The sequence below is a fragment of the Acromyrmex echinatior genome, chromosome 14 (assembly GCF_024713525.1).
Source record: "Acromyrmex echinatior isolate Ae372 chromosome 14, ASM2471352v2, whole genome shotgun sequence".
NCBI lineage: Eukaryota > Metazoa > Arthropoda > Insecta > Hymenoptera > Formicidae > Acromyrmex > Acromyrmex echinatior.
The window spans coordinates 125,565-151,787 of NC_141865.1; the positions used below are offsets into that span (position 1 = coordinate 125,565).

General features: G+C 26.9%; 6 protein-coding genes across 13 annotated transcripts in view; 5 read left to right on the plus strand and 1 right to left on the minus strand.

Annotated features, from left to right (window-relative positions):
• The first annotated feature begins 345 nt into the window (after positions 1-345).
• On the plus strand, positions 346-4,623 carry LOC147907293 (4-vinylanisole receptor-like). The gene is made up of 9 exons (XM_087413290.1): positions 346-1,084; positions 1,482-1,601; positions 1,655-1,772; positions 2,095-2,359; positions 2,423-2,542; positions 3,451-3,541; positions 3,811-3,944; positions 4,003-4,135; positions 4,238-4,623. The coding sequence occupies exons 1-9, from the start codon at positions 941-943 to the stop codon at positions 4,286-4,288; spliced, it is 1,176 nt and encodes a 391-aa protein (XP_087269416.1). The 5' UTR covers positions 346-940; the 3' UTR covers positions 4,289-4,623.
• A 127-nt stretch (positions 4,624-4,750) lies between these two features.
• On the plus strand, positions 4,751-8,321 carry LOC147907294 (odorant receptor 9a-like). 5 transcript variants are annotated; one of them, XM_087413258.1, is made up of 9 exons: positions 4,751-4,976; positions 5,331-5,450; positions 5,535-5,649; positions 6,507-6,768; positions 6,992-7,117; positions 7,192-7,282; positions 7,374-7,510; positions 7,570-7,702; positions 7,992-8,321. In XM_087413258.1, the coding sequence occupies exons 1-9, from the start codon at positions 4,752-4,754 to the stop codon at positions 8,046-8,048; spliced, it is 1,266 nt and encodes a 421-aa protein (XP_087269384.1). In that variant the 5' UTR covers position 4,751; the 3' UTR covers positions 8,049-8,321. The 5 variants fall into 5 exon arrangements, with proteins under 5 accessions (XP_087269384.1, XP_087269382.1, XP_087269385.1 ...); XM_087413256.1 differs by having other exon boundaries at positions 5,331-5,649; XM_087413259.1 differs by having other exon boundaries at positions 5,331-5,649; positions 7,467-7,510.
• LOC105151944 (Odorant receptor 13a) overlaps positions 7,010-26,223 on the minus strand; it is a 74,701-nt gene continuing 55,487 nt past the window's right edge. Inside the window, exon 10 of the transcript XR_015547352.1 lies at positions 7,010-7,097. The gene's annotated coding sequence lies outside the window, so the exon portion shown is untranslated. The remainder of the gene's footprint in view (positions 7,098-26,223) is intronic.
• On the plus strand, positions 11,028-13,637 carry LOC105152769 (odorant receptor 70a-like). Its single transcript, XM_087413262.1, is given in 9 exon segments — positions 11,028-11,674; positions 11,852-11,971; positions 12,042-12,159; positions 12,233-12,494; positions 12,574-12,696; positions 12,784-12,874; positions 13,005-13,129; positions 13,193-13,325; positions 13,499-13,637. Coding segments are annotated over 9 exon segments (1,236 nt in total). The 5' UTR covers positions 11,028-11,473; the 3' UTR covers positions 13,562-13,637.
• Positions 16,183-19,776, plus strand: LOC105152775 (odorant receptor 22a). Of its 3 annotated transcripts, none has more exons than XM_087413286.1 (9): positions 16,183-16,644; positions 16,711-16,830; positions 16,906-17,023; positions 17,373-17,634; positions 17,705-17,824; positions 18,954-19,044; positions 19,128-19,264; positions 19,475-19,607; positions 19,671-19,776. In XM_087413286.1, exons 1-9 carry the CDS (start codon positions 16,501-16,503, stop codon positions 19,719-19,721), a joined length of 1,176 nt encoding a protein of 391 aa, XP_087269412.1. In that variant the 5' UTR covers positions 16,183-16,500; the 3' UTR covers positions 19,722-19,776. The 3 variants fall into 3 exon arrangements, with proteins under 3 accessions (XP_087269412.1, XP_087269413.1, XP_087269415.1); XM_087413287.1 differs by having other exon boundaries at positions 17,708-17,824; XM_087413289.1 differs by having other exon boundaries at positions 16,711-16,776.
• On the plus strand, positions 21,465-26,132 carry LOC147907295 (odorant receptor 67a-like). Of its 2 annotated transcripts, none has more exons than XM_087413285.1 (9): positions 21,465-22,037; positions 22,213-22,332; positions 22,411-22,510; positions 22,824-23,085; positions 23,173-23,292; positions 23,384-23,474; positions 23,598-23,722; positions 23,823-23,955; positions 24,700-26,132. In XM_087413285.1, the coding sequence occupies exons 1-9, from the start codon at positions 21,888-21,890 to the stop codon at positions 24,757-24,759; spliced, it is 1,161 nt and encodes a 386-aa protein (XP_087269411.1). In that variant the 5' UTR covers positions 21,465-21,887; the 3' UTR covers positions 24,760-26,132. The 2 variants fall into 2 exon arrangements, with proteins under 2 accessions (XP_087269411.1, XP_087269410.1); XM_087413284.1 differs by having other exon boundaries at positions 21,466-22,037; positions 22,393-22,510; positions 24,700-26,131.

Sequence of the window (26,223 nt, forward strand, 5' to 3'; positions counted from 1 at the left end):
AATGTTTCACATAATTTTTCCTCATGCAACCAAAGATCTGTAACGACACAAAGGCAGTGTCCCCTTCATCGATCGATTAAATAACCACCTTTCACTGTGAAATGTTTCGCAACTTCCCGGAATTATCATAAAATACGTATATTTTTACTATTTCCCACTTGGTCTATTTTTTTTAGAATTAAATATTATATTTAACAAGAGTATTATGCAAATGTTTTTATTTGAACATATACAATACATCAATATACTGCTTCAGAAATAAATTTGTTTGTCAATCCAAAAAAGTTATAAAACCATGGAGAGGCATATGAAATACTTTGAGAAAAAAAATGAGTTACTTTTGTTTCCTGTTTGATAAACAATGGACTTTCACAAAACTATTAAAATCTTGTTTTAGAGAATGTATTCAGTGGTATAAACTGTGACAGTAACATCAATTGAGAAACACAATGTTTATAAAACTCAAATTGTTTATCATTGTTGTTACAAAAGATATTTGTATTTTCACAATAAATTTAAATATATTATCTTTTATCGAAATTTGTATGACGTTTATATATAGTGACAATGTTCTATTTTATGAAGAGACAAAAGACATTCGACACGTTAATCGATACGGTATTAGTCATGCACTTCGTGGCACCGAGAATATGAAATAATAATACGAGATGTCTTCAAAGCTTTAAAACATACAGCGACAATATTACAAATTCCATTTATTCGTACATTTCATTTTTTCTTCTTAAGCTGTAATACTGTATTGATATTGCCACCATACTGCGTACCTTTAGTACATTTCCCATAACGAGGTTTTACGGAATACTAAAGAAGGTGTTGAGAAAAAAAGAAGAGAGAATGAGAGAGAGAGAGAGAGAAAGAGAGACGGATACTGCTATAGCGAGAAGAACATTTACGGATTCTTATTCAGTATAGCAAAACCATGGATTTCTTTGACACGCGTTATTTTAGGATTAACAAGTTCTTCCTGTCTTTCATCGGTCTTTGGCCATATCAAACATCCTTCATAAAGCTCCTAACTCAGTCGTTCGCCATATTTGGCGTTACAATAATGTGCGCGCCACAGGTAGTTCACTGGATGATACATTAATAATATTACTCTCTAAGATCTTTGGAGTAGAATATACTTCTGAAGAGTGAAACTTTACTCTTCAAAATTTACAGTTGAGCCGCTCTTTTTCAACAAAATGACTCAATTGTCATTCTTTGTCACTCTTTAGAATTAGATCCCATTCCAAAAATTTTAGAGAATAGTTGACGAATTTATATAAAGAAAATATATAAATTAAGTTATATATAAAAAAAAAGTTTGACATATATTAAAATTCAAATAATAACTATATTCTTTATATATCACAGAAACAATTGTTTAAATGCGAGTTTACATTTTACCCGAGTATTATGTGAAATATAATCAATGTACCATATATTCATTATTAGATATATTCATTATTTATTATTAGATTGCATATATGTTCAAGCATGTGGATGATTTGGATAATATGTTCGAGCTCATGCCAATTCTAGCTGGCACAGTGATATGTATTGCAAAAATCATCAGTCTGACTTGCAATTCCGAAATGGTAAGCATGATCATCGCATCGGATCGGCTTGTTTTGAACGAGCGTCGCTTCAGTTTAAGGGGCTTCTGCAACATATGCGAGATGACTGGAACAATCTATTGACCAGTGAGGAAACGCAAATTTTAACGCATTATGCTGAAAAAAGTCGAACGCTCATGTTGGCGTATTCAAGTATGAAATTTCGTACTGGCAAATATCGGATTTATTTGAATTAAGTATTAACAATAGAAGGTTCGATATCTTTGATAAATTAAAAAAATATATAAATACTTTAAACACGCATCTTAATTAAAGTAAAGATGAGAAATGAAAAAGAAATTACATATAAATAATCGCTAGATTCAATAAATTTGTAATTATAAATAAGTATTTGTTTTATTAAATTAAAATATTTATTTGCTTTACGCAATATATTAAAATATTTATTTGCTTTATCTTAATTTTTGTTAAGAAAAAAATAAAAGGAGTATTTTATTTCTTTTTCTTTATGCAGTTAGTGTAATTGGATTTGTATTCTGCTACGCTTTGTTACCTCTTACCGGACCTGTATTTGATATCATCTTACCCCTGAATGAAACAAGACCGAGAAAATTGCCACATCTCGCAGATTTTGTCATTCTCGATCAAGAGAAATATTATTACACACTTTTGCTGATCTTGTATGTTGGTTACGTTGTATGTGTCTCGATCGCGGTAGCTGCTGACATTTTGTACATTTTCCTAGTGGAGCATATTTGCGGAATGTACGGCGTATTGTGGTGAGAATTGCTTAAAATTAAATCTGATACATGTATAAAAATGGATAATTATGTTTATTGCAGTCATCGCCTGAGAAATTTAGCAGCACACGATGATTTACGATGGATAGACGGTGATTACATTCACGAGGAAATCCGCCGATATATTCAACATTGCATTCAACTACATGAAAGAATAAGATTGTTGGTGTGACAATTATTTTAGGAATAGCACAGGGTAGAGAGAGACTATTCCGTTAGTTTCAACTTTAAAGTAATATGAAAATTTACAATTTATATCTCAAATAATATCTCTTTGCAGTGATGTACTTATAATTACATTATACAATTATGATTGTTCCTTGTGCGAGTATAAGCACAATTTTGAAGTATTCAACACGTTGCTCAGAAACATAAACGAGAAATGGACGAAAAACCCCTCTTTATCCTATGTATATTCATATATTATATACGGTGTTCTAAAAGTAACGATAAATCTTTCACATAGAAGTAGAATAGACTAAATTGAGAAGAAAAATTCTCTACCATTTTGCAATTTTTGCAATAGTTAACAAGATATTAATTGCTAAAATATTAATTGCCAAAAATCGGTTTTTAATCATTTTTTACTCAAATATTATCAATTTTACAAAACTGCAAGAGACAAAAATTGTTTATTTTTTTCTCATAGAGCTCTAAGAATTTTTTCAGAATTTTTTAATACCGTATTTTCTCATGTTGGTAAAAATAAGATAATGCAGTACTAAAAAGTTGATAAAAAATTCTAAAAAAATTCTTAGAACTCTATAAGAAGAATATAAACAACGTTTGTCTTTTGCAGTTTTTCTGTTGATAAAGTTGATAGTATTTGAATAAAAAATTATTGAAGATCAATTTCCGACAATTTTTAGCAATTAATATCTTGTTACTGTTGCAAAAATGGTAAAGAACTTTTCTTCTTAGTTTCTTCTTAGTCCATTCTATCCCTGTACGAAAAATTTATCGTTATTTTTAGAACACCCTATATATTTTACTTACCTAGATCTAATTCAAACATGTTTGCATCTATTACTAAAATTTCACTTAGATCTTGATGATATTTGTCGATCCAGATTCATAGAAATGATGGATTCTACAATCTCATTGTTTCTCTTTTTCGATGTTGGATTAGGATTTTTATTGCATACTTCTTCATGTATAATGGTGAATATAACTGTGGCTTCATGCATAAATGGTGGAATCTAATTCTAAAGAGTGGCAAAGAGTGATAATTGAGTCAATGTTGAAAAAAATTACTCAATTATCAATTTTAAGAGTGAGATTTTAAAATTAGATCCTGCTCCAAAGGTTTTAGAGAGATAATACTTAAATTTTGGAACTTAAGTCTAAATGACAATATAATGTAAATATATTATCTTTTTATTGTTAATTATTGTTGGGAATATTTTCAAGTCAAATGATATTTTTTGCAGATCATAGTTCGAATGGGATCGTCTGAAATTATGCGATATGTAGCTCTTATGCTAATGCAGAGTTGCCGATTATTTTTCAATAGTTGGGCCGGACAAGAAGTGACCGATCACAGCGTCGAAGTCTCGATAGCAGCGTAAGATAAAACTATTCAGAATTCACAAGAAATATTCTCGTGGTATATCTTTTTACAGTTATGATGGAATATGGTATAATGCATCTGTAAAGGTGCAAAAGTTATTGTTGTTTCTAATCGCGAGGAGTCAGAAAGCCTCTCAAATAACAATCGCAAAATTATATGTCATCAATCTGGAAGGTTTCAGTAAGGTACGAACGCGGAATGTATCACGTGTTTTAATATAGAACCGCTATATCCGTGCTCTTTACTAACAGAAAAAAATAATATGTACATAATAAATATTTTTTAAGGTAATGAAAACATCGGTTTCCTATTGCACGGTACTAATTTCATTACGCTAACCGTCAAAAAGTGCATAGATTTCTGCAAGATTTTCCACTCGCGTATATTTTCTAGTCTTTCGTATGTCAACTCAGGTGTTAATGTATGAAGGTATATCATGTCTGTAATAAACTATTCTGTATAAACTATTCAGTAAATATCGATTTGTATAAAGTAATAAATAAGTTAATAATTAAGTTATGCTTATATTAATGCTATCTATCGTAATATTAAACGAATATATTGTGTAAGTGTTGCGGAAATGCTTATGCAGTTCATTCAATTTATTTTATTCATTTGTATTGTACATTTGTTACACTGTAATATATATAGTGCCTTTATTAAACTTTAAAAAGTTTTTTTTCTATCAAGGAAGGAATATCTGTTATCATAAATTCTCTCTATTCAATTTCTTCGACATTAAAAATTATTTCATCATATACACGGATCTAGCAGAATATTTAAGCTGCAGCTATAGACCGAATGACAAAGAGTAATATCTGCCTTTTTAACGGCGGATATGAATATACGAACGCAATACGAACATTGAGTGTCAAAGCGAACATGAATGTCTTTGATACGAAATATTTCAAAATTAATAAACTCTTCCTGTCGATCATAGGGTTGTGGCCGTATCAAACGACTTTTACAAGGACTTTGAAGACAACGTTAACTACAGTTGCTGTCATAGTTATGTGCGCGCCTATGGTAGCTATTCGATACCTATATGTCATGAAGTCAAATAAATATATTGCATAATATTTTCAAATATTTACTATAAATATATACGAAATATTATACGCATATAAATACAATTAAATTGATAACATGAATAATTAAGACATAGATATAGATATAAAATGTTATTAAAAATATTTTTTTTGTTATATTGATATATTTTTAATTACTAAATAATTAATTTAATCGCGTCTTAAAATAATATTAAAATAATATTATAAAATATACATGAAGTTAATTACAATTACACTTAATATAATTTGATGCGAAATAAAATAATAATTAAAGTAAACATTAAAATATCGTGATCAAATAATTGTTCAGTTTTTGTTCATATTCAAACATCCGAACGATCTAGATCATATAATCGAACTCTTACCTACGATGGTCGGTACAATAACGTGCGGAGTAAAATTTGTTAGTTTAATTTATTACTTCGAAAAGGTAAGCATCTTTACGAATATTGCAACTGTAGATCGTATAGCTACAAATCTTGGTTTAAATAATACGTTTTCTTATAATTTAAAGTTTAGAGATTTATTTCAACAATTTTATGACGATTGGATGAATGTCTCGAAGAAAGCGAAACAAATTTTTAGAAATTATATGGAAATATCATGGAGATTTACATCGATATATACAGGTGCGATAAATCGATCAATGGTGAGTTATTTATATGGAAAGAATGATTTTATTGAGTTTTTAATCCTTTAAGACTCAGACACTGATTCTGTTTAAATAAAATTTTTTTCTTCATAATATGATTTTTTAAAATTTTGATGAAAAATTTTGTAAATCGAATAAAATTGAAATATGATTTTCTGAAAATATACATTACGTATAGTCATGTTTATATAGAATATTCCAAACTTTTTGAGTGTGAATTAAGAGGATTATATGGACAGAGTTACATGTTTTGTATTGATACAAAACATTTGGAAAGAATCACAGACTTCTATAACTAAATTGCTGATTCAATGTGATAGAAAGAGATGAACCTGATTCAGAGTTATCCTTGTTCAGTTCACATATGAGTATGTATGCATTTCTGTTTGTGAGTATCGCGTGAATTTATGTGAAAATATTACGTTATTTATACATATGAGAATGAGTGATTACAAATATGGCGCTATTTTTAAATATGGAAAAGTCAACAATACTTATAGAAATCTAAGAATGACTCAAAATGAATACATAATTATGTGTATTGGTCTCTTTAAAGGGTTAAAAATTTAAATAGATACAGATTTAATAATAACTTTGTTGGATTATCAAAATAATTATGTAGGAAACTTAAGTATGACGAGCAATGTTGCAAAAAGTTTTGATATTTCAATAACCAGTTTAAATGTCTTATATAATTATTTTGATATCCTATAAAATTATTTTCAAAAATTTGTATTTAGCTAATTTTTAGATATAATACTTCAATAAAATTGTTCTTTCCATGTATGTATCCGTACGTATTATTATTTATTGTATAATAATTATTTCGTTTAGTTTGGATGGCTACGTTCGTGATCGGTTTTGCATTATTGCCGCTTGTCAACCCACTACTCGATGTTTTATCACCGTTAAACATAACAAGGCCAAAAAAATTTATATATCCAGCTGAAATGCTGGTCGATCACGAAAAATATTACTACATTCTGCTTACAATTATGTATTACAGTTACTTCGTGGCTTGTGTGGTTACATTGGCAATTGATACAATATATTTCGCCTTTATAGAACATGCTTGCGCATTGTTCGATATCTTAAAGTACGAACTATTTTGTAGTTCAGTACCATTTATTTAAATCATTATTATTTATCTATTATTATTTACAAATTATCTATAATTGTAGAGTGTAGCATAAAGAGATCTCAAATTTTTCTTAAGATTTATAGTTATATAAATAGTTATATAGTTATATAGTTATATAAAGATAAATTTTACATATTTTGTAAATTGTTTTATAAATATTGTGTGCTGTCTGATATAGTTACCATTTGAAGAATATGGTCAAAGGTCGGTCAAAGCAAGAAGCTCATCACGATTCTTCTTCGAAGCAAAATAATATTGTCCAGCACTTGATTCGATGTATCCTCCTGCACATAAAAATAAAAGCGTTAGTATAAATATTAGAATTCAAAAGTGTTATATTAAAATTAAAGAGTTAACACAAAATTATATTAATTTAAGGTTCATAGATCTAATCAACAGTACGTTCGCGATATATCTATTTTTTGAGGTCGGCCTAGGTTTTGTGATGCACTGTACTTTATGCACGATGGTAAAATTCTAAAATTAACATTAATAATTTTAAAATCAAGATAAAAATTCCAATCTAATCTATAAGAATAATATCTGACGTGATATCGTAGAGTATACTTCAAATGAATAAGACAGTCGAAATTATAATATATGTCGCGCTGGTGGTTTGCCAAACTGCTCGCCTTTTTTTTTATGGTTGGCAGGGTCAGCAAATAGCGGATCATAGTATCGATGTGTACATTTCTGCGTAAGTCATTGCAAATTTTATCTTTATTTATTTTCATTTATATAAACCTAAATTTTCAGATATAATGGAGCATGGTATGAGACATCAAACACAGCCAAAAAGATGCTCTTAATGCTAATCCTAAGGAGTCAAATGATCAGTGAAATAAAGGTGGCAAAGTCCTTCGTGATGAATCTAGAAAACTTCACTGTGGTAATAATATTACGAGCTTATTTTATGTCTTCCTAATTCTTATACATTTCTGAAAATAAAAAAACTGGATCGTACAGATCATTCATATAGATCATAATATTTATGTCATTAAGATAAAAAAATATGATAATAATTATTCGTTTTCAAACTATCATGAAAATCCGAAATAAATTCCTACAGATTCTAAAATAATCTATGATGTATGATCTTTATACATTTTATGTATCATTATATTAAAACATCTTTGTTGCCCATACTACATCAAAATAATATGTAATGCTTTTTGAAGATAATGAAAGCATCACTCACATATTGCATGGTAATGTTGTCAATGCGTGAAGAATGAAGCAGCAAATAATCATCATGAATTTTGCAGTTGATAGTATATCATACACGTTATTAAATTTTAAAGAAAAATATAAATTTTAGTATGTATATGTGTTAAATATATATAATAATATATTTATATCGGTTTTTTTATTTATTTTCATGTTACAATAATTTAATTATCTAATAGATATTCTTATAATCATCTTTTGTATTTATAATAGAATCTTTTAATATTGTTTTAAATTTAGATATATTTCTGTCAAATAAACAATCCATTATTGCACAACTATGTTTGCTGTAAATTAAATTATTGCTTTTAACCATTTTATAAATGATAATATTTTTTATTTCATAATAACAAAATATATATCTAAAATAATTGACATATGGCGACTATGTCATGTGGAGTATAACTACTGTTTTACAAAAGCGAATATATTCGTAAAATTAAACGCTATTATCTGTTGCTTTACGCAAAGCTTTATAGTTATACAATGTCAATGGTGCGAAATTAAAATTACAGGACTCCTCACGTGTCATTCATTTGCGAGAGGCGTCTACCCTTTATTACTTATTCCATTTAATTCAACATATTATGTATATTTCTCTTTGCGAAAGCATCGACACCCCAAGAGAATATCATATGAACACCGTGCGAATAAGGATTGACGGAAACTTTATCTTCAGCTATTCAAAAATTCCGTTTGAACACAAATCAATTAATGGACGTCTTTGATATCCGAAACTGATAAATGAATGGATTTAGGATTGCAATCTTCTCAATCCTAAAAGAATGCCTTGCATGTACTGACATGCATACGTATTACGATAGCACATAAACTTCTTCTAACAAATAAGCGTGCCACTAGTATTTTGTACATCCTTTTATTTCAAAAGACTATTTGAATTATTATAATAGAAATTTCTATAGAAGAATTTATTTTTGATTATAGCTCATGTGTCTCAATTTTTATGAATAGCAATTTTTATAAATACACGCACCATAATATAAAATTTTTTGCTTAAATGAAGTGCTAAAGGGATTCCCCGCTTATTAGTAGAATTTTTTTTGGGTGTAATTAATTATCTATTATTGTAATTATTAATTATTATTGTAATTGTTAATTATTGTATTGTAGTTATTAATGTAAGTAATGATGACTAATTTAAAAATTATCAAATTTTTAGATATAACGGAATGTGGTCATCAAATCTCTTCAGAAGCATAAAAAAATGTTATTTTTAATTAAATGTCAAAAACTATATCACATAACTACGGTGAAATTATATGCAATCTATTTGGAAAGTTACAGCTCGGTATGATAAAATTCAGTACATAAATATTAGCTGCAAAAATAAGTAATTCTCAAATTTGTATAAATAATTTATTTAATAATAATTTGGATTGACGAATGATCTTGACACAGTTGTCATGACCTTGAGTAATTTTCAAAAAATTTGAGGTGCCACGCCGGTCACAAGTGTTCGTCCAAAAGTTATTAACAGAAAAGTTTCAAATATAATATCTTATTTCTGCTATTGTACGTCTCGAGGCAGAGAGAAGATAGGGGTCGAATTCCCTTCGTGTGGAAAATCATATGTCCGTCAGTATATGTATAAAGTATGTATAGCAGAAATAAGACATTATTTTTTAAACTTAATTTGTTAATAATTTTTGAACGTACAGTGACCGGCAGCTAAAATCTTTTGATAGTCACAAGATAATGGTCTTAACTCATAATAAAATCAAAGTCATTGGCGCGGTGTCTGTTAATCTGAATAATTTCCATTTATTTTTTAACAATGCTTAAAATATATTAGATGTTGGAATTAATTCGTAGCGTTTTACAAGTGATGGGAAGTACTTTCATTAATGTATTTTTTAATGCTCATGTGAAATAAATAACATTCTTTCATTAAAAACGCTACGAATTAATTCCAACACCTAATATAAAAATATTTTATTCAATTTTACATACACAAAATTATATATAAAAAATATGCACTTTAATATTACATTAAATTTTTAAGTTCATGAGACCATCCGTTTACGTAACGATAATGGTTCAATTCGGACATGTAATCATTTGTAATATAAAGGTCTGTGATTTGTTGTCAAGAAGGTAATTATAGATATGTTTTTACAAAAAATATGTCGGTTTATTTCCAAATTGTGTTGACATTTTTTTGTATTTATTTTCTTATATACATAATATTTTTAATTTTTTAACATATATTTTTGTAAAAATATATTCATCTTGTGTTAAATTAACTCAAAAATTTGAGTGAATGGTTTGACATTTGCGATTTATGTTAAATTTGACACATTATTTTTATTTTTCAACAGTGTGGAAAAGTGAAAAAAAATATAACTAAAAGTATTCAAAAGTTAGTTACAAATTATATATACTTCAAATATTACAATATAAGAATAAATAAAATCCCTTATCGATAGTAAAAAATTTATAATTTATTAAAAAATTAATATATCAATTATCTAAAAAATAATGGCAAAAATACTCTCTTATATAATTAAAAACTAAATTATTTAAAAACTTTCACAATAAAAAGTTTATATGACAATAATTAATGGTTTTCAAAATATTATTTGAAAATCCGATAACATAAATTCCTACGTATTCTGAAATAGTCTATGTCTATAATGATATATGGTCTTTGTATGTTACGTGTTATTACATTGAAATATTTTTGTTATGCATCAACATAATAATATGTAATATTTTTTTTAAATAATGAAAGCATCAGCACTCACATATTGCATGGTAATATTGTCAATGCGTGAGAAGAACGAAACAGCAAATAATCATCATAAATTTTGCAGTTGGTAGTAGGTATATCATACATTATTAGATTTTAATAGAAAAATATAAATTTTAGTATGTATAAATGTCAAATATATAATATATTTATACAATATATATTTTTATATTACAAAACTCTAAGAGATATTTTTATATTCATCTTTGTACTTACAATAGAATTATCTTTTGATGTTGTCTTAATTTGTTTAGACATATTTGTATCAAATAAACAATCCATTACTTCAAAATTATGTTTGCTGTAAATCAAATTGTTGCTTTTTAACCACTTCATAAGTGATAATATTTTTGATTTTATAGTATAAAAATATATATCTAAAATAATTGACGTATGGCGACGGACTACGTGGAGTATAACTGCTGTCTTCTATAAAAGCAAATATATTATTCAGAATTAAACGCTATCATCTGTGTTGCTTTATGCAATGCTTTATACAATGTCAATGCGAAATTAAAATTATAGGACTCTGCGTGTCGCTTGCTTGCGAGAGGCGTTTCCCCTTTATTACTGATTCCATTTAATTCAATATATTATACGTATATTTCTTTGCGAACGCATCGACACTCCAAGAGAATATCAAATGAACCGTGTGGAGAATTGATGGAAATTTCACCTTCAACTATTCAAGATTTCCGCTTCAACACGAATCAGTTAGGAATGGATATCTTTGATACCCGATATTTTCGAGTTAACAAACTGTTGTTGTCTTTCTTTGGCTTGTGGCCAATGCAATCAACATCCAACAAAAATAAACGTCTTTGTTGTACATTATTTGGTATATTGATTCTATTACTGCCGCAGGTACAAATTCTTGCCCCTGGGTTAGAAAAAAATCGTAAGAGAAAATCAATATTGGAATTTATAATAAATTTTTTGAAATTGTTAGTGATTTTTGCGCTATTTGAATTACTTTATAATAGTACATAAAAAGTTATAAATACAAGTAATAGCTACGATATGATTTGTTAATACTTGTAGATTGCATTCTTGTTCAAACGTATGAGACGCTTGAACGACTTTTACGATGTTCTACCAACTTTTCTTGGCACATGTATATGTCTCTTGAAAACAATTGGTCTTCAGTGGCAGACTGAAAAAGTGAGTATGCCGTTATGCATAATGTTATTTATTAATTATATTTTATTTAAAAAAAATGCCATAACTGCAGTTTAGGATGCTCATTCAGCATGTTTGTCACGATTGGTGCTTATTAGCGAAATACAATGATATTTGGATTTTAATGGAATATATGGAGAGAAGTCGAATGTTCACGCTGGTCTTCTTAAGTACTAACGATAAGTATATCCAACGATCGTTTTTCTAAGCGATTATGCAAAGAAAGACAATTTCTTTTACTAGTTTTTACCCTCACGGGCGCAGCCAGTTTCGTAACGGCACCACTCACCATACCGTTACTTGACAGTATATTGATGTCAAATGTAACAAGAACAAAGCGAATGCCGCATCCGACGGAGTTCTTTTTGGATATGGAAAAATATTATTATATTCTTTTAGCATTAACGATTGTGGGATACAGTGTATGCTGTATGGTAATAGTAGCAACCGACACCATCTATCTGGCCCTGCTGCAACATATCTGTGGTACACTAGCTATACTGAGGTATACTTTGGTTTACTTTACTTATCGATTTATAAAAAAATAAAATTTTACTATTATGTATATGACTATATACTTACAGTTATCGTTTGAAAAGGTTGGCTACACGCGATATATCAAAAAAATGTTTCGATCCCACATCTAAAGAGGATGGAGATGTTGAGAATATGGTAAATTGTATACAACTTTAAATCAGAATAGAGAGGTTCTTATAAATTGAGCAAAGTTAAAATCTATCAGACAAGATTACAAATATGATACGGATTTTCCTATCTCTATTTGTTACCAATAGACTAATCTACTTGATTGAGTCGACGTTCGCGACATGTCTTATCACCGACATTGGTTTAGGAATTCTACTTCAATGTACTGCGTGCGTGATGGTAATAAATAATAAATATTCTATATACAATTAATATCTATCAATTTTATAAACTATACTGATCCACTAATACATGAAGAAAAATGTTTTCTTCCGTATTGATTAAAATCGCTAATATGAAATTTTCGCAGATAGTGACTCGTACGGAATTGGTAAGAAACGGTCCACTTGTACTCATTCAATCTCTTCGATTCTTCTTCAATAGCTGGCTAGGACAGAAAATAATAGATCACAGTTCTCAAATTTCTGTTGCCGCGTAAGTTATTAATGTAATTAATTAATAACGATGACTATAATTTGAAAATTATAAAACTTTTAGATATAATGGAATGTGGTATCAAACGTGTTTGGAAGTAAAAAAAATGTTATTATTTCTATTAATGAAATGTCAAAAACCATATCACATAACTATGGTGAAATTATATGTAATCTGCTTGGAAAATTACGGCTCGGTATGATAAAATGTAGTATATGAATATTAACTGCAAAATTAAATAAATCTCAAATTTGTATAAATAATTTATTTTTTAATAATGCCCAAAATATATAAAAATATTTTATTTAATTTTGCATATTCAAAATTATATATAAAAAATATACATTTTAACATTGTATTATTTTTAAGCTCATGAAAACATCCGCTTCCTACGTTACGGTAATGGTATCATTAAACTCGGATGACATGTAACTATTTGTAATATGAAGGTCTGCGGTTTGTGCTTAACAAAAAGTTAATTATAAATAAAAGTATTTTTGTTCTCAAATGTATTATCAAAAATTTTTATATTGTACAAAATCTTTACAATATTATATTTCTTATTCTCATTTTTTAGTTAATTTTCAATTAAATTTCTATCTTAATAAATTTAATAAATTATAATAATTTGCATGCAGTTATATACTTATGTATGCAGTATAAATATTATATTAGGTGTTGGAATTAATTCGTAGCGTTTTACAAGTGATGGGAAGTACTTTCATTAATGTATTTTTTAATGCTCATGTGAAATAAATAACATTCTTTCATTAAAAACGCTACGAATTAATTCCAACACCTAATATATTTGTGTAAAAAAATTGTACATTTGTGTTGAAAATCCATTCACGTTTTTGATAATAATTTGTGTTGAATTTTTTAATATATTCGAATAAATAATATGTTAAATTAATAATATGATTATGTTACTTAAAGATTTGTTAAAATGATATTCAATATTTATTAGTGTCCAAATGATATAATTTGTGATGAGTCATTAAAATGAACAAATAATGTAAAAATAAAGTGGTTAAAACATAAATTCTAAGTGAATAAAATGTAGATTAATTTAACATATACTTGTTAATTTCAATTGATAAGAATATGTTTTCATGTTTTGTTCACAAACTATGCCGACTACTTTTTTGTATTTATTCTTATACAGAATGTCCCAAACGAATCGCGAAATATTTTGTGGGCAGGTAGAGCGGACTAAACTAAGTCGAAAAGTTCTTTATCATTTTATAATTTTCAATACTCAGCGAGATATTAATTACTAAAAATTGCCGAGAATTGGTTTCTATAATTTTTTACTCAAATACTATTACTTTACAGAAAAATTGCAAGAAGTAAAAATTGTTTTTTTTTTCCCTAAAACTATTGTAAGAATTTTTTCATAGATTTTCCAGAATTTTTTGATATCATATTTTCTCATGATAATAAAAATAAGAAAATGCAGTACTAAAAAGTTGATAAAAAATTTTGAAAAAATTTTTAAAGCTCTATAAGAAGAAAATAAACAATTTCTGTCTTTCGCAGTTTTTCTGTAAAGTTGATAATATTTGAGTAAAAAATTATTGGAGACCAATTTTCGACAATTTTTATTAATTAATATCTTATTAACTATTGTGAAAATTGCAAAATGTAGAGGACTTTTCAACTCAGTTTAGTCCGCTCTATCTGCCTATGAAATATTTGGCGATTATTTTAGAACACTTTGTATAATATTTGTGCAATCTTCTCACTTATTAATCTTGTTAAATTAACTCAAAAATTTTATTGGACTGTTCGAAATTTGCAATGTATGTTTAACGTTCAATACTTTTCCAACAGTATAAGAAAAGTCGAAAAAATATATAAACTAAAAGTATTTAAAAATTAGCTACAAATTATGCTTCAATTAACTGAAATAATATTACATTATACGAAAACAAAATTTTTTATTGAATATAAAAATTTGTAGTATGTTAATATGATTTGATAATGTATGTTGATAATGTATTAATATATGAATTATCAAGAAAATTATAGCAGAAAATAACCTCTTATCTAATTGAAAATTAAATTATTTAAATTTCCACGGTAAAAAATTTTTACGATAACTTGACAAAATGTGAATGTGTTGATCAATAAGATAAAAAATATAATTTAAATAAAATATATAAGTTAAGAAGAGCTACGAGCCAGTTGACATTAAATACTAAATATTTAATATTCAAAACCAAACAAATAAAAAGTATGTTTCGACGTTAATTTTAGCTTTTATATATTGCAACTATTAAATGTATTCTGAACTTAACATCTGATTTTTATACAAAAAAAAAACATTCTTGTAAATCTTTTCAATTGTATTTACAATTGTAGATCGCTTTTTCACAGATGATAAATGAGAGTATCACTATGGTGTTCCAATTATATTGATTGTTTTCAATGTTTACACACACATTAAGTAGACCACATAGATTCTTAATAAAGAGGGAACATAGGAGCATTAGATATAGATAGATATAGATGTTATTTTAATATGTGAATACAACAATTTTCGTAATTTTTATTTTAATTTATTCTAACATTGAGAATGATCGGCGTCGAAACGTATGTATTTTCTATTGTTTAGTTTTTTTTAGTATTAAATTTATTAATGTCAACTGACTCATGGCCCTTCTTAATTTATATATAATATTTAATTTATTCTAATTGAGCCATTCTATCTATTTATATAATCCAAATAAATGGAATTACTATTAAATTTTAAGTTTAAAAAAATGTCGAAAATTTAATAATCTTATAGTATCTTAATAGTCTTATAAAATAGACTTACAAACAAAGAGTAAGGAAAAAAAAAAAGAAAAATAGATAAAAAAAAAAGAAAACTTATGAACATTCTTTCTCTTTCAAATTCTATTTGCAGCAGCATCGGTATGTTTTAATTAATGTAAAAATATTAAACTTGATAAAATTAATTACTCCAATATATCGAGTGATTTCTTTGGCTTAAATAAAATAAAACGGTTTTATCTTTGCGATTCTGCAGCAGTTTGGGTATATACTTACTACCATTTATCTTATAGTTTTAGGAATGTCGCTTAATTTATAAAGCGATGGAAATACAATGTATAGTCGCACTTACAGACCTCTTCGATCACAAAGAGAATTCGTCTGTTAAGAGAAACGCGATACATTACTCATAAATATGTGATTGCATGATACTGTAGAATACACTTCATTGTCTTTTCGTTAGGCTATTTTACTTTTTGAAAACCTTTCAAAGGAATACGGAAATACTGTTTCAAGGAAATAAACTCTGCGATTAGACGTGAATATTCGACGAGATATCTGATCGTTTCGAACGATTACTTTTTGGTTTCTCAATGTCTTTCTTTGACAATCGCTACTATTATCTTAACAAAAGGTTTCTAACCGTAATCGGCCAATGGCCATTTCAATCGCGACTGGAGAGTAACATGATGTTCGCCATTACATCTTTGTCCACTTTCAGTTTTATATTCTTTCAGGTATTTAAAGAAACAACAAGGAAACGTTAAAATCAGCACTGATAATTCGTTTCTGATTTTCGACAGTTTTGGGGCTTAGCAGCTGGGATAACGGATCTGAGCATCATTATGGAAAACACTTCGCAGATACTGGTGAATAGTATGATTGCTATAAAGCTCATTAATTGCGTGTTTACTAATGACAAAGTTCGTATCTTTCAGCTATGAAAAGCTAATTGTATCATTCTGTGATTGTATGTGAATGATTTTTTCGAGTTACAGATGAAAGTACTTCTGGAGGACATCAAAAAGACATGGAAGATAGAACATACAGATGCAGAAAAAAAAATATTACAACATTACGCAGAAAAAAGCAGAACTTTCACGATAGGATACGCCAGTAAGTTACTTTTGTTTTAAAATTTGTTCATTTTTTTCTATCGAATATACATATATCTGGCAATACATGAGAAATTAATTCTAGCTCTTTATCCTCTCTTTTACTTCGTTCTTGTTATGTTGTTATTATTTGTCCAAAATAATACTTTTTTTTCTTCATTTTTTTCGAAATATTTCCGAGAGCATTATACAAGTAAGATTGTATTTGCAAATTTTTTTTTGAATGTGCAGTCCATATTTTCGTTGTTTTTATTAAATAAAATTTATTAAACTCCCTTTTCTTTTTCTATTAAAATATTATAACTTTTGAAACATATATAGAGGAAAAGAAGTGATTTAAATATTTCCAGTTGTTTTATATGCGACATGGCTTTTCTACTCAACGACATCAATCGTCGTTAGCGGAATCTATATGATTTTACCGACAAACAAAACGTACACTGCTAAGTTTTTATATCGCATAGATCATGTTCTTGACATAGACAAATATTTCGAACTGTTGATGCTTCACGGATTTATTAGCGTATTCTACTTATCCTCTGTGCCGTTAGCCGTCGACACAACGTTTACACTTTGCACCCATCACATCTGCGCGTTGTTTGAATGCTTACGGTCAGTTGCCTTTGCGAAGAAGGCTGTATCAAGATCGCTTTTAAAAAATTACGATATTATAATTTTTAAGCAGCTATAATATAGAGCGCATACGAGGCTTGGATTTTGTATTACTCGAACCAAATATTAAGGATGATGAAGTATATCGTGACATAATTGGCTGCATCAAATCATATCAACATGCCTTAAAGTTAGTATTAACATAGTTATGTGTGTGTGTGTGTGTGTGTGTGTGCGCGTGTGTGCGTGCAATAGTTTCATATTTTATCATACTAGCATATTTTAGAAATAAAGTAGAGTAAAAACCCTAATACGAAAATGTTAAGGCTGTAATAATTTTTTAAATTATAAACTAATTTTCATTGCTTATAAATCAAAAATTATTTTACTTTTATAGTTTCTATTATTATTTCTGGATTCTTTGGAATATTCTAAGACGGAAATCCTAATACGAAACTGTCAAAGGTTATAATAATTTGATAAATTGTAATTGAAAAACTATTGTAGCTTTGACATTTTTATATTAGGATTTTTTACTATAAGAGAGGCCGAAGTCAGTACTATAGAGGTAAGTAGAATAATCAAGGCTACATTAAAAACAAAGCACGTGTAACATCCTGTGTATATACATATATATATATATATATATATATATATATGTATGTATATAGTATATTGGCAACTATTTTTATCAATATGAAAAAATATGGTATTAAAAAATTTTTAAAAAAATTCTTAGAGCTCTATATAGAAGAAAATAAACATTTTTTGTGTCTTGTAGTTTTTCTATAAAGTTGACAGTATTTATTTGAATAAAAAATTATTGAAAACCAATATTTAGTGATTTTTAGTAATTAATATTTTGTTAACTATTGCGAAAATTGTAAAATGGTAGAAAACTTTTCGATTCATTGTCAGTTTAGTCTGCTCTACTTACATTTGGCAAAAAATTGAGGGACACCTTGTATATTCGATCGTTGTTTTAACAATTTTTGAAATTTGATCTTGTATTATAAGAACAAATCGAATTAGGCTTTTTAAATGATATTGTAATAAATATGAAAATTTTACCAAATGTCAATTAGAATGCTTTATTATTTATACAACATTGCACGATTGTATAGTATAACAATATGATCTAATTGTGATCGTTTTAATATATATTTTTATTTAATATATATTTTGTAAGAGTTATTAAATATTAGCAAACTAACAATCAGCTTTTGCTCTTAATCCTTAACATCTATTCAATTGAGCTTTATGTATTAATCGTGATAAACAGACTAAATTATTTCATTATTTCATTATTTTACATGTAGATTTTTTGATGTGCTCTCATCTAATTATGCAACATCATTTTTCTTTCTATTGGGCAATGTAATTATATCCTTGAGCTTCGGCGCGGCTCAGGTAAATATTTGAACCATATATGTGGAAGTTTTAAACGATGTTTTTTTAATTTCAAAACGTTTAATAAAGTTGCGTAATTTAAGTTACTAATGGTAGACAATCAACTGGAAGAAATTGTCCGACTTCTTGCTGTTACTTTAGCGCAATTATTACACATATATTTCCTAAGTTTAATTTCTCAAAGATTGATCGATCACAGCAGCGGACTTCAAAATGTAATGTACGCAATTTAATTTACATTTGTTAGTAATATTTAAGTAATATAAAAAAATATATTAAATAAAAAAGGATATAAAATCAGAAAAATACTTCATATCTATATTTCAATTTTATATATTTATTTTTCGTTTTAAACAATTAAGTCAATTAGTCAATGTCGTTTTGTAGACTAAAATTACATAAACAACTAAAGTGTAAAATGCATTAACAGTTATAGCTGCGATTGGTATAAGATTTCGAGGAGATCGAAACATCTCTTGAGCTTTACTTTGCTGCGTAGTACTAAGCCGTGTCAATTAATAGCTGGTAATATGTTCGTAATGTCGATGGAGAATTTTAGCTCGGTACGTGCAAACGTAACATTATTTCGATAATTATTTAAAATATAATATTGTAATTATTTTCAGATCTTAAAAGTATCCTTATCGTACTTCACGATGCTTACGTCACTACAATAAGTATTGTAATTGAAAGTTTATAACGGAGTTATAAATACAATACATAATTACCATTGAGATATCAATATCATTACTATTTTCGTATATTTATCCAAATCTTATTAACTATATTAAATATTATACATAAATTTAAACGTTTTGCTTTGCACTAATAAAAAATTATTTCAAAATTGTATAGACTCTAATGAAGTAAATCAATTATTAATAAAAAGTCTTTAAGAGCCGACGCTAGTTGTTGTGCAAAACATAAGTTTATTAATATTAAGCTAGTAGTTTTAATATTAAAACGCTTTTGACCCACAGCTAGTGTCCTCTTCAGTAATGATTGTTAATTGTAATACATCAATTAAAAAAACTAATTCAGTGAGATTTATATTAAATATACGCAATTTACAAATATTATTTGGTCATCAAATGCGTGTAATTGTTAGCTTAAATTGCCAGATCACATCCATTCAGTTTCCATCAAATATATTGTCCATTAAACTTAAGCTAACAATTACACATATTTAACGGCCAAATAATATTTATAAATTGCGTATATCTTAATGTAAATCTCATTAAGTTAGTCTTTTTAATTGAAGTATTACAATTAACGATTATTACTGAAGAGAACCATAATCGTAGATCGAAAGCGTTTTAATATACTAGCTTAATATTATTAATAAACTTATATTTCGCATAACAGTTAGCTCTTAAAAACTTTTTATTAATAGTTTATTAATAAAATGTTCAATTTGTATTGATATAAATCACTTCTTTTACATGAAATAAAATCATAATATAATAAATAATAAATATAAACATAAATTGTCATTTTATAATAATTGTCACAATTATTATTTAAATATAATCATTAAATAAAGAATCATTTGGAACAAATGTGCAAGTTATACAGTTTTTTAAAAAGTTATTAATAAATTGTATAATATAATGATATTGTCTCCGGCCTCAAAACTGAACTAGAAAAGTTTTAATAAAAAGAAACAACATATATTTAAGTATATTGTAAATTTGAATAACATAAAGAACAATTATTACAAAAAATAAAATTTACTAAAAAATTGGATAGACATTATACATATATTGTTTAGCGTAGATATCTATACATAATAAGTTTACTAATAATTATTATATTCCGAATTTATTCTTTCTTCAGTCTATTGAAGATTGTAATATTACTAGCTGATACAGCAGATTATTCAAGCGAATAAGTAACCAATACATCTTATCGTATGTAATTATACAAATATATACAGACTGGATCAAAAGTATGGATACAATCGAATATCTCATAAAAAAGCATATTTGAGAAAAATGTTCCATATAAGAGGTGATTCATATAGGATTTGAACAAAGCATCAAACAGACTTATTTAATCTTAATATAAGTATGGAGAAGTTTTCAAGGTTAATTTTAAATTTTAAATGTAAATGCTCATTTTTTTGTTCAATATTTTTGTAATTGACATCGAGATCTTTTTAAAATATTACATCAATAATTATAAAGAAAACTTTGGTCTCATATGTGTTATCACATAAAAATTTTAATCTTCTACATTATGTTCTTTATTCTTAATTTTTAGTTAATTTTTTCCTAATTAAGCTTCTATCTTAATAAATTCATTAATTTCTTATCTATAATAATTTATATGTTAAATATAATTATGTACAAAAGTAGAAAACATATAACTAGAAGACATATTTCTGTTGAATAAACAATGAATTACTGTTACAACTTACTATTTGCTGTCAAAATTAACTTATTGCTTTTTACCATTTTAGAAATGTTAATATTTTTGATTTCATAGTATAGAAATATATATCTAAAATAATTGACGTATGTGGCGACGGACTATATGAAGTATAACTGCTGTCTTCTCTGTTTTACAAAAGCGAATATATTATTTAGAATTAAACGCTATCATCTGTGTTGCTTTATGCAATGCTTTATACAATGTCAATGTGAAATTAAAATTGTAGGACTCTGCGTGTCGCCCACTTGTGGGAGGCGTTTCCCCTTTATTATTTATTCTATTTAATTCAACATATTATATGTATATTTCTCTTTGTGAAAGCATCGACACTCCAAGAGAATATCAAATGAACACCGTACAGAGGGTTGACGGAAGTTTTACCTTCAGCTATTCAAGAATTCCGCTTGAAAATGAATCAACTAATGGACGTCTTTGAAACCCGATATTTTCGAGTTAACAAGCTGTTGTTGTCATTTCTTGGCTTGTGGCCAATGCAATCTAACAAAAAGAAATTTTTTTATTGTACAATGTTTGGTATATTAATTCTATTACTGCCGCAGGTATAAATTCTAATACATAAGTTAGAAAAAAATCGTAAGAAAATTAATATTGGAATTTAATACAATATATAAATTTTCTAAAATTGTTAGTGATTTTTGCGCTATTCGAATTACTTTATAATGTTACATAAAAAGTTATATATCTCATATTAGATTCAATATAATTTATTAATAGATTGCATTCTTGTTCAAACGCATGAAAAATTTGAACGACTTTTACGATGTTCTATTAACTTTTGTTGGCACATGTTTATGTCTCTTCAAAACAATTAGTCTCCATTGGCAGACTGAAAAAGTAAGTATGTCGCAATGTAGAATGCTTTTTTTCCTCTAAGAAAAATTGATATGACTGCAGTTTAGAATGCTCCTTCAGCATGTTCGTCACGATTGGTGCTTATCAGTGAAATACAATGATATTTGGATTTTAATGGAATACATGGAGAGAAATCGAATATTCACGCTAATCTACTCAAGTATACTTACAAAAAAAAATGTTACGATTGCCACAACCGAAAATAATAATAATTTTCGCCCATCAATACATTTGATTGTTGTAACTGTAAGATGGAGTTATCTTTACAGCCATAACCATCAAGATATGCCAATCTTATACGGTTATATAATACAATTGTATTATAATTCTTTTAAAAAATGTATTAATGAACGACTTTTGATCGTGGCAACCGTAGTCGTTTTTTCCGTGTAACAATAAGTATTATACTCATTAATCGTTTTTCTAAGCAATTATGCAAAGCAATTATGCAATTATGCGTTTCCTTTTATCAGTTTTTGCAAGTACAAGCATAGCCAGTTTTGTGACAGCACCACTCACCATGCCATTACTTCAGAGTATATTAATATCAAATGTAACAAGATCAAAGCGAATGCCGCACCCGACAGAATTCTTCTTGGATATGGAAAAGTATTATTACATTCTTTTGGCAATTACGTTCGTAGGATACGCGGTATGCGGTATGATAGTAATCGCAACCGACACCATCTATTTCGCCCTGCTGCAACATACCTGTGGTACATTAGCTATACTGAGGTATTCTAACTTTGTTTTGATTTACTTACTCGATTTATAATAAAATACAATTTTACTCTTATGTAGTATATGATTATATACTTACAGTTATCGTTTGGCTGCATACGATAAATCGAAAAAATGTTTCAATCGTAATCCTACATCTAAAGAGGATACAGATGTTGAGAACATGGTGCATTGTATACAACTACAAATCAGAATAGAGAGGTTCTTATAAATCGAGCAAAATTAAAATATATCTCTCTCTCTCAGAAAATATTATTAATATGATTTTCCTATCTCTATTTGTTATCAATAGATTAATCTACTTGATTGAGACGACGTTCGCGATATGTCTTTCCAGTGACGTTGGCTTAGGAGTTCTACTTCAATGTTCTGGATGTGTTAGGGTTATTATAAATATTTAATACACAATTAATATCTATTTAAACTATTAATCCACTATTATATATTGCGACAGAAAATATTCTCGTATTGTTTCAAAACGAATCGCTAATATAGAATTTTTGCAGATTGTGACTTGTACGGAATTGGCAAGAAATGGTCCGCTTGTAGTCATTCAATCTATTCGATTTTTTTTCACTAGCTGGCTAGGACAGCAAATAATAGATCACAGTTCTCAAATTTCTGTTGCCGCGTAAGTTATTAATGTAATTAATTATTTATTATTGAAATTATTGATTATTGTTGTAGTTATTAAATAATGATGACTAATTTGAAAATTATAAAATTTTTAGATATAACGGAATATGGTATCAAATGTCTTTAGAAGCAAAAAAGATGTTGTTATTATTAATAATGAAGTGTCAAAAACCGTATCACATAACTGCGGCGAAATTATATGCAATCTGTTTGGAAAGTTACAGCTCGGTATGATAAAATTCAGTACAGTAAATATTAGCTGCAAAAATAAGTAAATCTCAAATTTGTATAAATAATTTATTTAATTTTATTCAGATTAACAGATGACTTTGATCTTAACATAATTATCAGGTCATGATACTGGATAATTTTTAAAAAATTTTAGATGTACGTCAGTCACAAGTATGTGTTCGTCCAAAAGTTATTAACAAATAAAGTTTAAAAATCTTCTATTTCTGAGCAAATAAAGTTTAATATCTTCTATTTCTGAGTTATGTTTACTATATGCAATATTGAAAACTACCTTATACACTTCTTGCTTAGAGGCGTTCGATTTTCCACGTAATGGAATTTTTCAATATACGTTCAAAAGTTATTAATAAATTAAGTTTTTAAAAAATAATGTCTTATTTCTGCTCATTCGCTCCAAAGTAGAGGGAAGGAAATATCATATGCCCGTCAATATGTATATAAAGTATGTATAGCAGAAATAAGACATAATTTTTTAAATTTAATTTGTTAATAACTTTTAAATGTACAATGATTATCAGTTAAAATCTTTTGAAAGTCACACAGGGTTATGGCCTTAACATTTGATAAGGTCAAGATCGTTGGTTCGATGTCCGTTAATCTGAATAATTTCCATTTATTTTTTAACAATGCCTAAAATATATAAAAATATTTTATTCAATTTTGCATACATAAAATTATATATAAAAAATATACATTTTAATATTACATTATATTTTTAAGTTTATGAAAACATCCGTTTACTACGTTACGGTAATGGTATCATTCAACTCGGACATATAATTATTTGTAATATAAAGGTCTGTGATTTGTTGTCAAGAAGGTAATAATAAATAGAAGTATTTTTGTTATCATATGTATTATAAAAAATTTTAATTTTTTTAAATTTTTACAATATTATATTTCTTATTCTCATTTCTTAGTTAATTTTCAATTATGCTTCTATCTTAGTAAATCTAATAAATTATAATAATTTATGCAATTATAAACTCGTTTTACACCGTAAAAAATTGTGTATTTGTGTTAAACCGTCCACTCATGTTCATGTTAATAGTTTCTATTGAATTTTTTAACATATTCGAGTGTTAAATTGACATAATACGAATATGTTATTTAAAGATTATGTGTTAAAATGATTTTCGACATTTCTTAGTGCCAAAAAATAATACAATTTATAAATAAGTGAACAAATAACATAAATATAAAGTGTTTGAAAATGTAAATTTTATGATAAATCAATAAAATGTTGATAAATTTTGCATATTATAAATCTCAATTCTAATTAACAGAAAAATATATTAGGTGTTGGAATTAATTCGTAGCGTTTTTTAATGAAAGAATGTTATTTATTTCACATGAGCATTAAAAAATACATTAATGAAAGTACTTCCCATCACTTGTAAAACGCTACGAATTAATTCCAACACCTAATATGTTTCACAAAGACATGTTGGTTTGTTTCCAAACTGTGACATTTTTTTGTATTTATTCTCTTATATAATATTTTTAACATATTCATCTTGTGTTAAATTAACTAAAAAATTTGAGTGGACCGTTTGCAATTTATGTTAAATTTGACATAATTTTTCTAACAGTATTGGAAAAGTAAAAAATATAACTAAAACTATTCAAAAGTTAGCTACAAATTATATATACTTCAAATATTACAATATAAGAACAAATAAAATCCCTTATCGATAATAAAAAATTTATAAATTATTAAAAAAATAATATCATTTATTTAAAAAATTACGGCAAAGATAACTTCTTATCCAATTAAAAATTAAATTATTTGAAAACTTTCACAATAAAAAGTTTAATATGACAATAATTAGTCGTTTTCAAAATGTCATGAAAATCTGAGAACATAAATTCCTACGTATTCTGAAATAGTCTGTCTATAATGATATGGTCTTTGTATATTACGTATCATTATATTAAAACATTTTTGTTGCGCATATTACATCAACATAATAATGTAACATTTTTTAAAAATGAAAGTGTCGTTCACATATTGCATGATAATATTGTCAATGCATGAAAAACGAAGCAGCAAATAATCATCATGAATTTTGCAGTTGTTAGTATATCATATATATTATTAGATCTGAATAGAAAAATACAAATTTTAATATCTATAATTGTTAAATATATAATATATATTTATACAATATTTATTATTTTTATATTACAAAACTCTAAGAGATATTTTTATATTCATCTTTGTACTTACAATAGAATTATCTT

Coding starts and splice junctions, on each gene's coding strand:
- LOC147907293 (XM_087413290.1), top strand. CDS start 941: ATGGATTTCTTTGACACGCGTTATTTTAGGATTAACAAGTTCTTCCTG. Junction 1,085..1,481: donor CAATAATGTGCGCGCCACAG/GTAGTTCACTGG, acceptor ATTTATTATTAG/ATTGCATATATGTTCAAGCA. Junction 2,543..3,450: donor CTACATGAAAGAATAAGATT/GTTGGTGTGACA, acceptor TTGTCGATCCAG/ATTCATAGAAATGATGGATT.
- LOC147907294 (XM_087413256.1), top strand. CDS start 4,752: ATGACAAAGAGTAATATCTGCCTTTTTAACGGCGGATATGAATATACG. Junction 4,977..5,330: donor TAGTTATGTGCGCGCCTATG/GTAGCTATTCGA, acceptor ATAATTGTTCAG/TTTTTGTTCATATTCAAACA. Junction 6,769..6,991: donor GCATTGTTCGATATCTTAAA/GTACGAACTATT, acceptor TGTCTGATATAG/TTACCATTTGAAGAATATGG.
- LOC105152775 (XM_087413286.1), top strand. CDS start 16,501: ATGTCTTTCTTTGACAATCGCTACTATTATCTTAACAAAAGGTTTCTA. Junction 17,635..17,704: donor GCGTTGTTTGAATGCTTACG/GTCAGTTGCCTT, acceptor ATAATTTTTAAG/CAGCTATAATATAGAGCGCA. Junction 19,265..19,474: donor AGCGGACTTCAAAATGTAAT/GTACGCAATTTA, acceptor ATGCATTAACAG/TTATAGCTGCGATTGGTATA.
- LOC147907295 (XM_087413284.1), top strand. CDS start 21,888: ATGAATCAACTAATGGACGTCTTTGAAACCCGATATTTTCGAGTTAAC. Junction 22,511..22,823: donor ATTCACGCTAATCTACTCAA/GTATACTTACAA, acceptor TCCTTTTATCAG/TTTTTGCAAGTACAAGCATA. Junction 23,723..23,822: donor TCTCAAATTTCTGTTGCCGC/GTAAGTTATTAA, acceptor TAAAATTTTTAG/ATATAACGGAATATGGTATC.